Source organism: Hibiscus syriacus, unplaced genomic scaffold, assembly GCF_006381635.1.
Source record: "Hibiscus syriacus cultivar Baekdansim isolate YM2019G1 unplaced genomic scaffold, ASM638163v2 tig00110270_pilon, whole genome shotgun sequence".
In the NCBI taxonomy this organism is placed as follows: domain Eukaryota; kingdom Viridiplantae; phylum Streptophyta; class Magnoliopsida; order Malvales; family Malvaceae; genus Hibiscus; species Hibiscus syriacus.
In genome coordinates, this window is record NW_024062656.1 from 518,632 (window position 1) to 533,305 (window position 14,674).

At 29.9% G+C, this 14,674-nt stretch overlaps 1 protein-coding gene across 1 annotated transcript; it reads right to left on the reverse strand.

Annotated features, from left to right (window-relative positions):
- Positions 1-8,727: 8,727 nt before the first annotated feature.
- Positions 8,728-9,757, reverse strand: LOC120115687 (transcription factor bHLH147-like). The gene is made up of 2 exons (XM_039136317.1): positions 9,666-9,757; positions 8,728-9,581 (listed from the first exon to the last, which is right to left on the reverse strand). Exon 2 carries the CDS (start codon positions 9,498-9,500, stop codon positions 8,859-8,861), a length of 642 nt encoding a protein of 213 aa, XP_038992248.1. The 5' UTR covers positions 9,501-9,581; positions 9,666-9,757; the 3' UTR covers positions 8,728-8,858.
- Positions 9,758-14,674: the final 4,917 nt, after the last annotated feature.

The window sequence follows — 14,674 nt, forward strand, 5'->3', positions numbered from 1 at the left end:
TAATGCTTCCAGATTATACACAGTAACATCGAAACGATAATCCTTTCGTATTTGAAGACCAAGAAGTACCCAAGGCAGATGGAATATTATTCAAAAACATATTCCAACTACAATCGAGCCATATCTTTTTGTAATCTTTCCACAATTCCACTAGCCATTGGCGGATACCAGGAATGGTGAGCCTAGCAATCGAAGAGAGTTCATCGTAGAATCTCTCACTATACTTATTAGGGATCCGGGTACAAAAACCTAGTCAGAATCAAAGAGGTATCATAGTATTGGTTCATCAGTCAGTTTTATTGCACAAGAAACAACAAAAACGTGTTCTTATTGTTCAGACATTGTAGTTGAAACACAAATGCTAGTCACAGTCGTTAATTATCTTCGGAAATCTTCAAACTTCGAAAGTGAAATCGAATCTCAAGATTATGTACTATTTCAATTAGAGAAAGTGGCCCTTTCTTAGCTAATACATAGCTTATCAACGTGAGATCATTTTGACTACATGAATATCAAGATATGATCTTCAAACAATACTCGAAATAGACACATAAACGTATCCTACACTCTAGTCAATAACATGTCTTAAAAACCTCACAAAAACCCAGATATCAAAGAGAGAGAGAAAAACAAAGAAAAAGCAAGAATTTTAACTTTCTGAGTAAAATTCCCTCAGTTTCAGTCCTTTTGACATTGATGTAAGAAGAACAATGAATGTGAGATTGGTTGATTTTCTTGTTCAAAATATTTTATTAATAAATAATAAACATGAGCACCAGTGGCCAAGATCCTGGCAATTAACAAAAGCATTAGAGTTACACATGAGGTTGGTGGGTGGTTGCTGTCAGTTGTGACTCTTCGAGTTCAAACAAAGTATTCTTCTTTAGAGTCGAAATATGATAGTGGCTCTGAGAGCTAAAACCATGTACCAGTGAATACTTTTCAGACTTCTTGCTTGGTAGTTGTGCTAATGAAACTTCTTGCTTTTATTCGGTTACGTTTGCTTTCAGAGTCTGTGAAAACCAACCTTTTGAGATTACAATCTAGTGGATATTACCTATTTACCTTCCTGTTTTTGAAGAGGAGATGCAGTGGTAGAGGAGAGCATGCAATGGAGTATGAAGAGGAGAGAGTGTCCATACTCCATAGTGTTTTGGAATTTGAAATGGCTTTAATGATGAAAGGGTGACCTGTCAATGGCCAGGTAAACGGTCAATATGTCAAATAAGTTGGATAACTCGGCTTTCATTTACCTAAGTTAACGGTAGGGATCAATTTAATACAAATCAATAACGTTAGTGACCAATTTATTACTTCTAAAACTTCAGAAAAGAAAATAAAAATTTATTCAAACAATCAGTAACCATTTATTTATGTAGTTACCCTTTTTTTCTTCAATCATCCAATTGGATGGTGGGCTGGTAGGCCAACTGGGTTGCCAAAAAGGTTTACTCTATCTTCTGTTCGTCTAGGGGCCTCCTCCCTCCACCTTAATTGGTCTCTACTCCCTTTCCATGTTATCCTCTTAAATCCAAAATATTTTAAATTATCTAAAGTAAAAAACTAATATATTTTTCGATTCAATTTATCCCAAACCAGTCAATTTGAACTTAACAAAGAAACCAACTCTGTGGTCTACATGGAACCTCCATTCGGATGAAAAAAAGCTTTAGCTTGAAACCATTCAAAACATTTTAACGCATGTCCTTTTATTCAATTTCTTTTGCTCTTAATCGTTTTAGATAATAGTTCATGGATGGATTCAAGGGCGTTGAGGTATGATCGTATCTTTTGGAAATTTTAAATCTTTATATAGTTTAGATATTCTTTTTTATATTTTTTATTAATAATTTAATTTCACATTTCTTAATATCTTTTAGTATTCTTAAAATTTTTAATACAAATTTCTAAACTCGCACCACTATCGCTCCCTTAATAATATAATCACATGGTGCATGCCATACCCATAGTTTAAAAAAGGTAAGCAAGAGGGAGGCAGATAAGGGCATGGCCACAAGGGAGGGTTAATTAGTTTGCTTTTAACATGGCACATAAAGGTATGTTGAATGAAATACCGAAAGTGTCGGGCTAAACCTTCACATCTCCACATGTGACTCATCATATTTTTTCACATGTTTCTTTGAATCTTTATCACCACTTTTTTTCGGCAATCCTTTTATCAACCTTCTTTTTAACATGGATGATTTCATAACTTTTTAGTGGGTCTAAATTGAAATATAAATTTTATGAGAGTTAAAATATAAATTTATCTTTATATTACTTTATAATTTTATATTGATTTAATTGAAAAATAAGTTTTCAAAATATATCTTTTGTTTATTTTAGGTGTTTAAAGGTTTTTTTTCATGAATCAAGTGTTCTTGGTGGGTAAACGATTTGTTGTTATCTTTTAAGATTTCAAATTTAAGCACTGTCAATGCAGAAATATGAACATTCATTGTCAAATGGTTGTGAGTCTTTGAATAAGTACTAAATTGCATCTACCCTAAGATTTATAAAAAAAAAACATTTTTAGATTTTATATTATTAAGATTAAATCGTAATTTTATCATTTTAAAAATTTATATGTAATTTTATCATGGGGCAAACTATTTTTTCACTCATTTATTCTCATGTTTATATTTTAATAATCCAACTAATTTTTTAATCGTATCTAATGTAATATTTGACCTTTATATTTGATCAAAAGTTGTTAGTTTCGACCCCGTTAACTTAATAAAAATAATGATGTAACATGAGATGATAATAATTTTAATCTCTAAAACTTACACATTATATCAACCTAATTCTAATTCAAAATAATTTAACAAATTTTCTGTGCTTAAAACACAACCTGCTATTTTGTTGCCACTACCGTCATCGCCAATTCCTTACACTTCTCAGTCAACAATCGCCACCAATCCTCTGCAAAACCAAATTTTGATTTTTTATATTTCGATGTGGATATTTTAACTTATACATAGAATATGTATAAGTTAAAATATCCACATCGAAAGGATGAAAATTTATTAATCAAATGATTAATATTCAAAGTAAGAAAGTGATTATGAATCTTAATTATGTAATTAATAAAGTTTCTATCATTTCCCATTTTTATCATTCACACCAAGCAAAGCTTTAAAGTGAAGACTCATTCTTGATACATTTAACATGGAATTTGGTGCTAAGTGGCTGGTTAAACTAACAAAACATCTCATGTGTCTTAATGGTAAACGTTAATGGTGATTTTCATATATAATTAAGACAACAGCAGCTGCATGCTCTAAAACAGTTGCTCTTATCTTCGTTAAACAAGAAAAAGATTGGTTTGATTATAAAGCAAAGTAACAAATGGGGTGCCGCCAGATGATTTATAAGCATCACCGCAAAGCTTGTGAAACCCGACGCCCACCACATGCTCACCACTAAGCCAAGATGGAGCCATGGGGGATCATAAATATTTTTCTTGGCGCACACATATTAATTATTAAATTTTTTTGTATGAGTTTGACACACATAAAATTTTAGAACAGATAATCATAATAAAATGAACAATAAAAATTTAAATTCTTGGATAAGCACGTGTCCGCTTTGCATCAGTCACTGAATAAAGCCCACAATTCTCTCTTACATTTCAATCATACAGGTTTCATTTTATTATACCTTCGAATGAATTTAAAAAATTATCAGCTCTATTTTACCTAAGAATTATGGATAAATTCTTTAATTATCGAAATTTTCAAAGAATCTATTTTTTTTTAGAAATCTATGAATTTATAAACGTATAAACGTGGTTTTGATAAGATCTTTGACAAATTTTAGTAATTTATCAAAACGGAATCTAATTTGATTATTAAATCCACTTAGCTTATACGTCTACAAATAACCATCATGTCCCATAGTTGATATTTGCAATAAAAACCATTATAAATATCCTACAACAGAGTCGAAAAAGGAACTTTCACCTTCTAGAATGAATACCCATTTTTCTCCTTCTCCTTTATGACCAACTCTCTCTGATAAAGAAGTGTTAAACAATAGTCATCTTCTTATCGGTCGTTATTCTTTATCTAAATTAAAAAAAGATAAATCGTCAATGACGAACGAGATAAATTTATTATCATCAACACATTTCATAATTATTTTTATTGATTATAAATCTTGGTAGGGTGTTTAATTTTTAAAATATTAGATCATCTCTAATAATATAATTAGTTTATTGTTTTTTATTATTATTTTCATTCTTATTAAGTAGAATGTATCAAAATAAATAGAGGTAAAAATGTCCAAGAATCTCATAATGATAATATGAGATTGCCCACATAAATTGTAGTATTAGAGTTGTGATGTATTATTAAATCTTGATTTATTATAATTTTAAAGTAATTTTTTTCATGATTAGATGATGTGTATGTTTGACTGAAAAGTTTATAAAATAAAATTTTAATTTGTAATACTAAAAATTGAGTGTTGTGATAGAATATATTATACTATAAATTTATTTATATTATTAAGGAATAATTATTATCTCTTAAAGTTTCAGGTTCAAACATCACATATGTTAGGAGTATAAGCGTTAATTGTCAAATGATTGAGGGTATTTGAACATATATTTTTATTCATCCCAAATTTTATATGTCATGATAAAGGAATTAGTGTTATTCTTTGAGGTCTCGAGTTCGCTTATAAGGAATGCTAGGGGAATGACCATCAGGGGCGGACCTAGGACAAAAATTCAGGGGTTGCAAGAGCCCCAGGGGTGGCACTTTTGAGAGGTGACACTTTTGATAGGTGACACTTGTATTAATTTTGAGGGGTTTCTACATGGACTTGTTGTTGGAGAAGAATTTTGAGGGCTTGCCTGGGATACCCAGGGCACCACTCTAATGTCAAATGATTGAGAGTTATCTTTGAACAAATATTACTTTGTATTATCCATATTTATCAAAATAAATAAATAAGTAGATAAAGATGTGTATTTGAAAAGTAAATTACACTATCTATATATCACTCAATAATTAGTATATATTATAAATGTATTATTAAATTTTAAAGGCTTAACGGTCACCTTTGCTTTTGTAGAAGACTCAATTTATTATTTTTGCTCCTATCATAATTTTGCATCAATTTAGTCTTCAAAGTTGTTTAATTGCATCATTCTATATCCTACCCCTAACTTAAAACACCAAATTATAAACCTTAAGTTAATGTTTAGGTTTTAGGGTTAATGGTTTAAAGGTTATGGTGTTATAAATTAGGGTTTATGTTTTTAAATTAGGGATAAGGTATAGAATGATGCAATTGAGCAAATTCGATGACTAAATTGATGCAAAAATACGATAAAGACAAAAGTCGTAAATTGGATCCACTACAGGGGTAAAAATTGCCGTTTTGTCAATTTTAAAAAGTTTTGAACAAATCATTCAGTTAATCGATTCATACAAACAAGTTACTTTAATGTTAAAAAATAAAATAAACACTAATCTTTTAGTTTTAATTGGGTCACTCTGTTTCGTTTTTTAACTTTAGAGTTTTGTCTTGTTTTTTATAGATCTAATTTTCTTTTTTTTATATTTTATTTAGTCAACACAATAGCGATTTTGATGTTATTTACCGTCCAATAGTTTTATTTTCTCTTTGTTTCTTAATTTTTTAATAAGAATACTTCTACCTTTATGTCACGTTTTTCTCTATCTTTATAACATATTTTTTTGCCTTTGTGACACGTGTTTTCTTTCTTGGTTGTTTGGTTGTTCTTTTATTTATATTTTATCATGGTGGGATTTGACGATACCACGGACTGATCAAGATGACACATACTTGTAATCCTGTTGATATTCTCTTCTATAGACTCTCATATTGAATTTGGATGTGCTATTTTACATTTGTGGATAATTTCTCACGATGTTCGACTCTAATTTACAATTCTCGATGGTCTTTCAATAGATTAATCCCCTTTTGTGGTTCGCTTTCCGTTCCAGTCATATTTGTTCGTATCAATTTTTTGTTTGAGTCTTTTAGTTGGATTTTTAACCTTTTTCATATATTGTAACCCCATAGACCCGAAATATACGATACAACTAAATCTAACGGATTACAATAAAAACATTTTAAAAACATTTTCAACACTTTAAAAACTAAAACCTCTTTTAAAATATACTTATATTAGAAAAACCCAAAACGAGCAATATAAAACATTAATTATCACCAGTGATAAAATTAATACATACATCAGAGGTGATAGGAAGTAGGACATAAAACCAAAGTACCAAAATAATAGGCACATGCTACCAAAATAAAGGCAGTTCGAAAGATTAAAACATTATAACAAAATATATTGTATATGATATGTCGATCCTCCAAGTGTTGATCTGGGTTCCTATCCAAAATATCTGAAAATGGGAAGGATGGGGGAGTGAGCTAGGGAGCTCAGTCTGTTCCAATGGAGCAAAGTAAAACTTACGTATAATTTTAAAAATCAATTCAGTTTTATAAAGTGAAATTAACAGTATATTTTTCAGTAAAATCACCGAAGTGGTGGTGGTGGTGCACACACCGCTGGCCGATGATGGGGTGAACAGCGACGATATTGTTAGGTCGGGTTTGGGTTTTCTGGGAGGTTTGGGAGATTTCACAAACTGAATTCTGATGGGGAATTGAGAGTTAAATGAAATGGGTAATTCATGATTCAAGTCCTTGAATTGATGGGAATATGACGAAATAGATCCTAATTTCTCAAATTCTCATAATTTAGTCCCTCGAAAAAATCATAAAAATTATTAATATTAATCCAAAAATTTTGGGGTGTGACATATATGGTCCTTATATGATCTAAAGTGAATAATTTCAGTGTTATAGAAAAATGTCTAAATTATATAATTAGTATATGATGATAATTGTAAAGTATTATTATAATTTTTGATATTTTTACATTTTAATAACACTAGAAACTTATATTTAAAAAAATAGGCCACTCTCTTAATCAATGATAACATTAGATATTTTACTTATGGATCATTACAATCACGTTTCTTTAAAGGAGTTACAATCATGTTACTTAATTGTATTTAAAAAAATAATTATCATTATACATTGAACGATAAAATAACATTTTTATAATAATCGTTTCATTTGAACGTTAAAATTTGAGGATATGAAATGAAAATGAAACCGCGGCAAATGTTGACTGGGGAGAGTTAAAAGCGACTACTTTTTCTTGGTAAATCCCTCACCGACTCTTAAACCGCTTATCCATCAAACTCATTAGGTTCACAACTAAATTATGAGTGATTATTATCGGGAAAGTAGAGATTTAAATTTAGTAAAAGTACAGAAATCATACGCCAACTATTTAGTTAATAATATTTAGCAAATTAAATTTGTAAAGAAAATGATGATGAAGATGGCAAAAGTGAGATGATATGAGAATCATATGAAATCTTAAAAAGGCATTTGGATTTGCTAATTTCATGTCACAGTAACACAAATTTCATTAGGGTGTTTAATAGGTCGGTTTGATTCATCGATCGAACCGAACTTCTAAAATTTTATTAATCGAATTATATTTTTTAACCGTTAATCAAATCAAATATTTTTGAAAATAATTAATCAAATTGAACAAAGTTTGGTTCATCGGTGGGTTAAGCGAATTAATGAAAATTTATAAATAATATATATATGAACTGTTTTACATTTTCGGCTAATTTAGTTAAAAATAAAAGTTTAAACACTCTAATATATAAATAATATATAATATATTATTTTTTAATAATTTTGATTAATTCAATTAATTTAGATAACAAATTTAGAGCCAAATTAACCGATAAAAAAATCATTAACTGTTAATCTATTGAACTTAAAATTAACCGACCAATTAATCGAAAAAAACTTCGATTCAATCAGTTAAATCAATTTTAATCGAACTTTGAACACTCTTAAATTTCGCTGATGAAACTTAGGGATGATAACAAAAGAGGGTAGAGCAGCCCTGAAATGTTATTTGATATAAAATTTTATTATTATTAATATATATATATATATATATATCATTTTATGTTTTTATCACTAAAACGTTGGGAAGATGGATATTGCCTATCATATACATAAATACTCAATTTCATCACATAAAATCTATAGAAGTGACTACAATTTTGGGGGCAATGTTTACAAAATGTGGGGACATATACCCACATGATACCTGCCATGCCGGGAGACTTCTCATACTACAGCTTTGGCGCTATCCTATCGCCACCTTTTGGTCTATGCACATGCAGCGCCAAATTCTTAGTTTTGTTTTAAGGTACAAACATGCTTATCTTAAAATTTAATTTTTATTCAATTAATTATTTATTAGCGTTCATTCTTAAATTTTTTTTATTCATCTCATTTAAAATTTTTACATATATTCATCCTTAAAAATATTTCTAAATCCATCTCATTGCTTATGCATATGATTTTCCATTTTTCTTATGCACTCTTACCATCTTCCCAAATAAAGGGAAAAAAGAAAGATCAGTACATAGTATATTTTTGGAAAATCAACTGCATTTTGTATTTTTCAAAAACCATACCCACCGTAATAAAAAAACCAAAGTATGTAGCAAATTTTGAGAGGCAAATCAATGAGTAAATAACCCTACAGTTATTGAGTATTGCAATATACTTCGAACAGTAGCCTAATAGTTAAGGGAAATTCTCTGCTAATTCTTTTTTGATAAAATGAAAATATGAGATAAAGAAGACATATATTTAACAGGAGATATGATTACTTAGAGAGAGAGAGAGAGAGGCAAGGGGCAAGATAATAAAAATTTAAAGGAGATGAAGATGACTCCCCAGCTAAGCAAAATGAAAAAGTATTACTGACTATTCGGAGGTGATGGCGGAGGAGCTGAGCCAGAGGTGGTCGCACGGGATCCAGATAACAGCTCGGCCAGAGTAGTCATGGCTCGAACCTGCATTTCAAGCGCAGCTATATAATCAGTCGCTTCTTCAAGAATAACAGGTAACGGTTGCTTACGGCAACCGGGAACCAACCGGCCAAGAAACTTGACTTTTCTTTGAACAGCCGGTAAGCTTTTGGCCTTCAATTTCGAAACACTAAATCTCGGTTTCTTCGACCGGCTACACCCGGTGACGGCAGCCACGGCGGATCCTCTCTGTCTCTTCTGCTTCCTGAATTTCAGCTTAAGCCGGCTCGTCAAAATGGCCCGGCTCCACCTTGTTCTCCCTTTAGCAGCAACGGCCAAGGCTCTATCGGCAGCTTCACGGACGGCTCGGCCATCGCGCGGAGCCGAAGAAGAATGAGCGTCGATACTGATCTGGCTCAAGGCTTGAAGAAGCTTGGAGGAATAGATTTGCTGCTGCGCCTCTGATTTCCATCTGGTTATCTGGGACTGGTTATGGTTCGTCTGAATGTCTTTAATCATTGATTTCTTCTTTTTCCTCCTGCTCCGATCAGAATTCGGGTTTGTCACTGGATTCGTTACCATAGGCGCCATCACGCCAGATCAAATCCGCTCCCCGAATCTATCAATCTCTATCTTTTCACCGTATGATTGGGTGAATTGTAACGGTACCGTCTGCAAACAAAAGAAGGAAGGGATTTTGAGATAAAACAGAGATTCAAATTACGATTCCAGAAAAAAAACAACGAAATTTATTACCGATTTTAACGAAATCACAGAACGGAACGGAACGGAACGGGAAATGGAAGGATGGAGGAGAGGCTTATAAAAGGAATGGAATGAAAACACAGCATGCTGCAATTTATTTATTCTTTTTTTTTAATAAAATGATCGCCTATTATAAGGTTCTATTTTATATAGTTCATTTATTATTAAAAATTATAAAATAATCACTCGATTATTTATAAATTTTCAATTATCCTTTTAGTTAAAAAATTGATGTACGTTTGAGCTGGACATTAACATACTTACTAAGATATGATAAAATCATATTTTTAGTGATGTTTGTTGACACCGCCATTGTTTTCAAACATTGGTTCGATGATATAATGTTTCAAGCACTAGCTCGTATAAACGGAGACTCAATCCACGAAATACAATTCAAACGATTATGAATACGATTTTATCAGATCTCATTCAATATGTTACATCAAGCTCAAATAGCGACCAATTTTTCAATGAAAAAGACTAGTTGGAACATATGGTTAGTTAGATTACCATTTTGTAACTTTTAACACTTGAAGAACTCAACAAAGCAATGTCCTACAATAAAAGAATCATTTTTATAATTTTTAATAATTAAGGGACTCAATAAAGTAAAATCCTATAGTTAGGAGATCATTTGTGTACCTTATCCTTAGTTTTACTTGTTCTACACTTTATTTATTTGAGATTTCTTTTTAGGCTTAATTAGAAAATAAGTGTCCAAACTATACTTTTTTCTTAATAGGTGTCTAAACATTTTTTGAATTCATTCATGTACCTAATGTTACAAACATTACAAGTTTAGGTGCCCCGATTGTAACATGTTAAAAATCTTCGCTAAGGACACATGTTACATTTGGTAATTTTGAGAATTCTATTTTAAAAAAATAAAAATTTTTATATATAAAAATAACATTAATTTATCTTAAATTACAAAAAAACCCAAAACTCTAAATCTCTAACCCTAACTTACATCGTCATCCTTGTTGTCGATTGGTCATCGGGATCGTATAGGTCACGATTTGTAGCGTTGGGGTACACGAGCCGATTGGTTCCCGTTTCGGTGGCTTTTCATGGAGTAATTGGTCGTCGGGTGGAGGTGAGGTCGTGTGAAAGTTCATCGACGGAAAAAGAGTAATCAACGTGTCTTTAGGGTTGAAATTATGATTTTCAAAGTTTTTTTTATAATTTTTAATTTTTTTAAAATAATAACATTTTAATTTTAAATATTTTTTTGAAATATTAGAACTTGACACTTGTCCTTTGAAGAAAGAATTTAAATCATTATGGTCGAGGCATCTAAGTAATAACGTTAGACACTTGAATGAATAAAAAAAGTCTTGACACCTATTTAAAAAAAGTATGCTTTGGACACTTGCTTTCTAATTAAATTAAGCCTTCTTTTTATTATTTTGTGGTGCCAAGGTGATGGTCGGTCCATTTGAGCTGTTATGTTATGATTCGAGGCAGGGGTTATGATTACGTATTAGAATTGAGTTTGAAATCTTCACATAAATTAACATTGAGCCCTTTTAATAAAATTAATAAATAATACGTTAAATTGATATTAAAATTAATGTTAATTATTTTTCTAAAAATAATTTATTATAATTTAAATTATAAAATAATATTATAACATATTTATTTTATAATGTTTCATGAAACATTTTTATGATGTATATTTTGATAGAGAAATTATAATATTTTTATAAATTAATATTATTTAGCGTAAATATTATTCTGTATCAAAAATATAAGTTTTTGTTTAGTCTAGTAGTTAGATGCTAGAGGTAGCAAATGGGTCATATTGGGTTTGAGTCGGGTTATCTTGGTTTGGGTCATTTTAGGTATAGATTATATTTGGTTTATTTTATTCAGGTCGAACCGGATCTGGTTCAAAATTAGTTCGAGTTTATGGTAAATCGAGTCATATCAGGTAGTGAATCGGGTTAATTTTCCGGTGGATCAATTTTTGGGCAGGTTGACTATTGGATCATTTTTTTATTCGGATCAATATAAGATCGGTTGATTTTTTGGGCGAGTCAATACGGATCGGTTAGATTTCAGTCGGATCAATATCAGATCGATTGATTTTATTTGGATCAACCTTTGGAGTAAGTCAAGTTATATTGAATTGGTTATAAGTCTAATCAAGTATATGTAGAACTATTGATATGTTCTTGTAAAAATGTCTTCGTTTGTTATCTTACCATTTAGGCTTAATTTGGTTAAGTTTAATCAAGTATATATAGATTTTTTGTTCAAATTGCTTTCAATTCGGATTAATTTCAGATCGAGTTAAATTCAGTTCTGGTTGCTTTTCGATTTGAGTTAAACTTAGTTCAAGTTGTTTCGATTCGGGGTATTTTCAGCTCGGATTGCTTTCGGTTCGTGTTAATTTCGATTCAGATTGTTTTCTATCCAATCAAATTAGATATGGGTCCATATTGGGTCAGCTAAAATTTGGATCGGATATGGTTCATGTTTCTGATTAAATTTGAATATCATATTCGGATTAATATCAAGTATTGAGTTGGATAAATTGATTCGAATAATCAAGTTCGGGTCAAGTTTACCAGGTCTATTATGCTACACTCTTCCATTATAAGTAGTAGGTTTGATCGCTTTTTATATTATGTATTTTCTCTAATTTTATTATTAAGATAAATATACATGTTATCTTATTCAGATATATTAATTTATTAAAAATGACACACACACATATATATATATATATAACACGTATCGTTTATTAACGATAACAGATGATAATAATTGTTATAAAACGAATTAAAAGTTTAATAATTTTAATAAAATATTAAAAATATTGATGATTAAAATATAACACTTTAAAAGTTCAAGAATTACTTTATTAAAAATTGGTGATTAAATATAACACTTTAAAAGTTCAAGAATTACTTGTGTAATTTACCTTAAAATCACACATAATCAATTTTTTCTCTCTTTCCTATCACAAGGTTAATACGAGGGAAAGGAAATGTTATTTAGCTCTGAATTTGAGGTGTTCATATAAAGTTTTAATTAGTTGTCATTTATATTATTGATAAGATTTTTAATCGTCTTAGTTAGTACTATCTATATTGCATAATTTAAAATTTTTTTAAATAACTTTTTATTATACAGAGTAAATACAAAGTAATATTTATTCAAAGATAACTTTGATTTTGACAGTTACTGTCGTAACCGTTTTTCTGAGGGACAATCGTTTGATTGTTTTAAAAATAGTTACGACTTTTAATTTTGGAAAAATAGGTTATTTTGGATTAATTTGGAATAAATTTGATAGAATTAAAAAGAGTCGCCATCAACCTTTGGGTTAGGTAGGTCGAATACCTAAAAACGTCTTTTAAAAACAATTTTAAGAAAAGCATTTTTTAAGACAAAAGCTGGCCTGCGTTTACCAAAGATTCGTTTAAAACGAGTTCGGGAGTCGGTTACGCGTGGGGAAGGATTAGCACCCCCATAGCGCCCAAAATTGGTACTGGTTCGCTTACCCGTTGTCGTAAATGGTGAAAATCATGAATTAAATATAAAATTAAATTATGATCCATTTATTGAAATTTAATTAATTGCTTCGAACTAGTAATTTAAAGAAAATCTTTTAACTCGATAAATTTTTTGAAATTTGGTATCCTCCGTGGGAAAGCTATTCAAACTATTTCTCATTCATAAAAAAATATTCTCTTAGTGATAAAATACGAATTAAATATAAATTAAAAATTGACGTTTTGCATAAAAAATAAAAAATAAATTAATAGAACCACATTGACTCATTCACATAAAAATATTAAAATATATAAGAAAAATTATCATGCAATATGACATCTTTATACAAGAATTATATACATATTTTATATATATTATAACTTATTATATGAATGTGTTATAATCAATATGACTTAAAAAATAAAACATACCACATCAACTACAAATTTTAAAAAAACTATACAAATTAAAATATTGATTAAATATCTTTAGTATTTTAAATACAAACCATACAATAATTAAAGTGAAAATTCCAGAATTATACTATAAATGAAACTGACACAAAACAAAACACCATTGTAAGGAACTAACACACAATAAACCTTAAATATGCATAGGACTAAGAAACGTGCAGAAAATTAGATGTTAAATTCTAAACAACCAAAATTAAATAAACAAACAATTAGGACTAAAATAAAATATACATAAAATGAAGAGACCAAATTAAAACATCAAAGACTTGATTTTAGGACTAAAATGAGTTACAAGTAAAACCTAAATGGTTACATAACAAATAGGCCATGCGTGAAATATATATTTCCCTGACATTCATAAGACGTTATTTTAAAGATTAATAAATATTATTTTAAAATGAATTTGCCCTAATTTTATTTGTTTCTCCTCTGTGCCGTTTTTCTTCTTCATTCTCTTCTCCCATCTTTTTATTCTTCGGTATTATCTAATTGAAACCCTTCTCAATCCCGCTCATCTTTCTCGGCCGCTCACACCTCCTAAATGTTGGTCGGTTCCTAGCCCAAAAATCAACTCCACTTTCTCTTATACATATCTATGGTTGCTAATAACAGATCTTAGAAGACTTCCTTTCATTTTTTAGTTTTATTTTCTATTATATTTTTATTATGTTTATTGCAGATGTTTGATTCCTCTTTACCTCTCAAGATTATTCCTTTAGTCTTACAAAGAAAGGAGTGTGTCAAAAGAGTTCAACTATTGGCTTAAAAGGTAACAACTAAGTTATCTCTATTTATTTTAAAGTTTTGAAAGGTGAGAACTAACGCAAATACACGACAGACAAGGTTTCAAACGAAAAGAATTGACCATTCCGGCGACGTAAACTACCCAACAGCTTTTAAAAACGATAAGGATTCGAATAAACAAGGTAAGCAAAGAAATCTCTTCTTGACTATTCGTTTTTTTATTATGATTTTTTTATCTCTTACACTCTCAAATAGTGACTAATGGAAACCAACTATTAC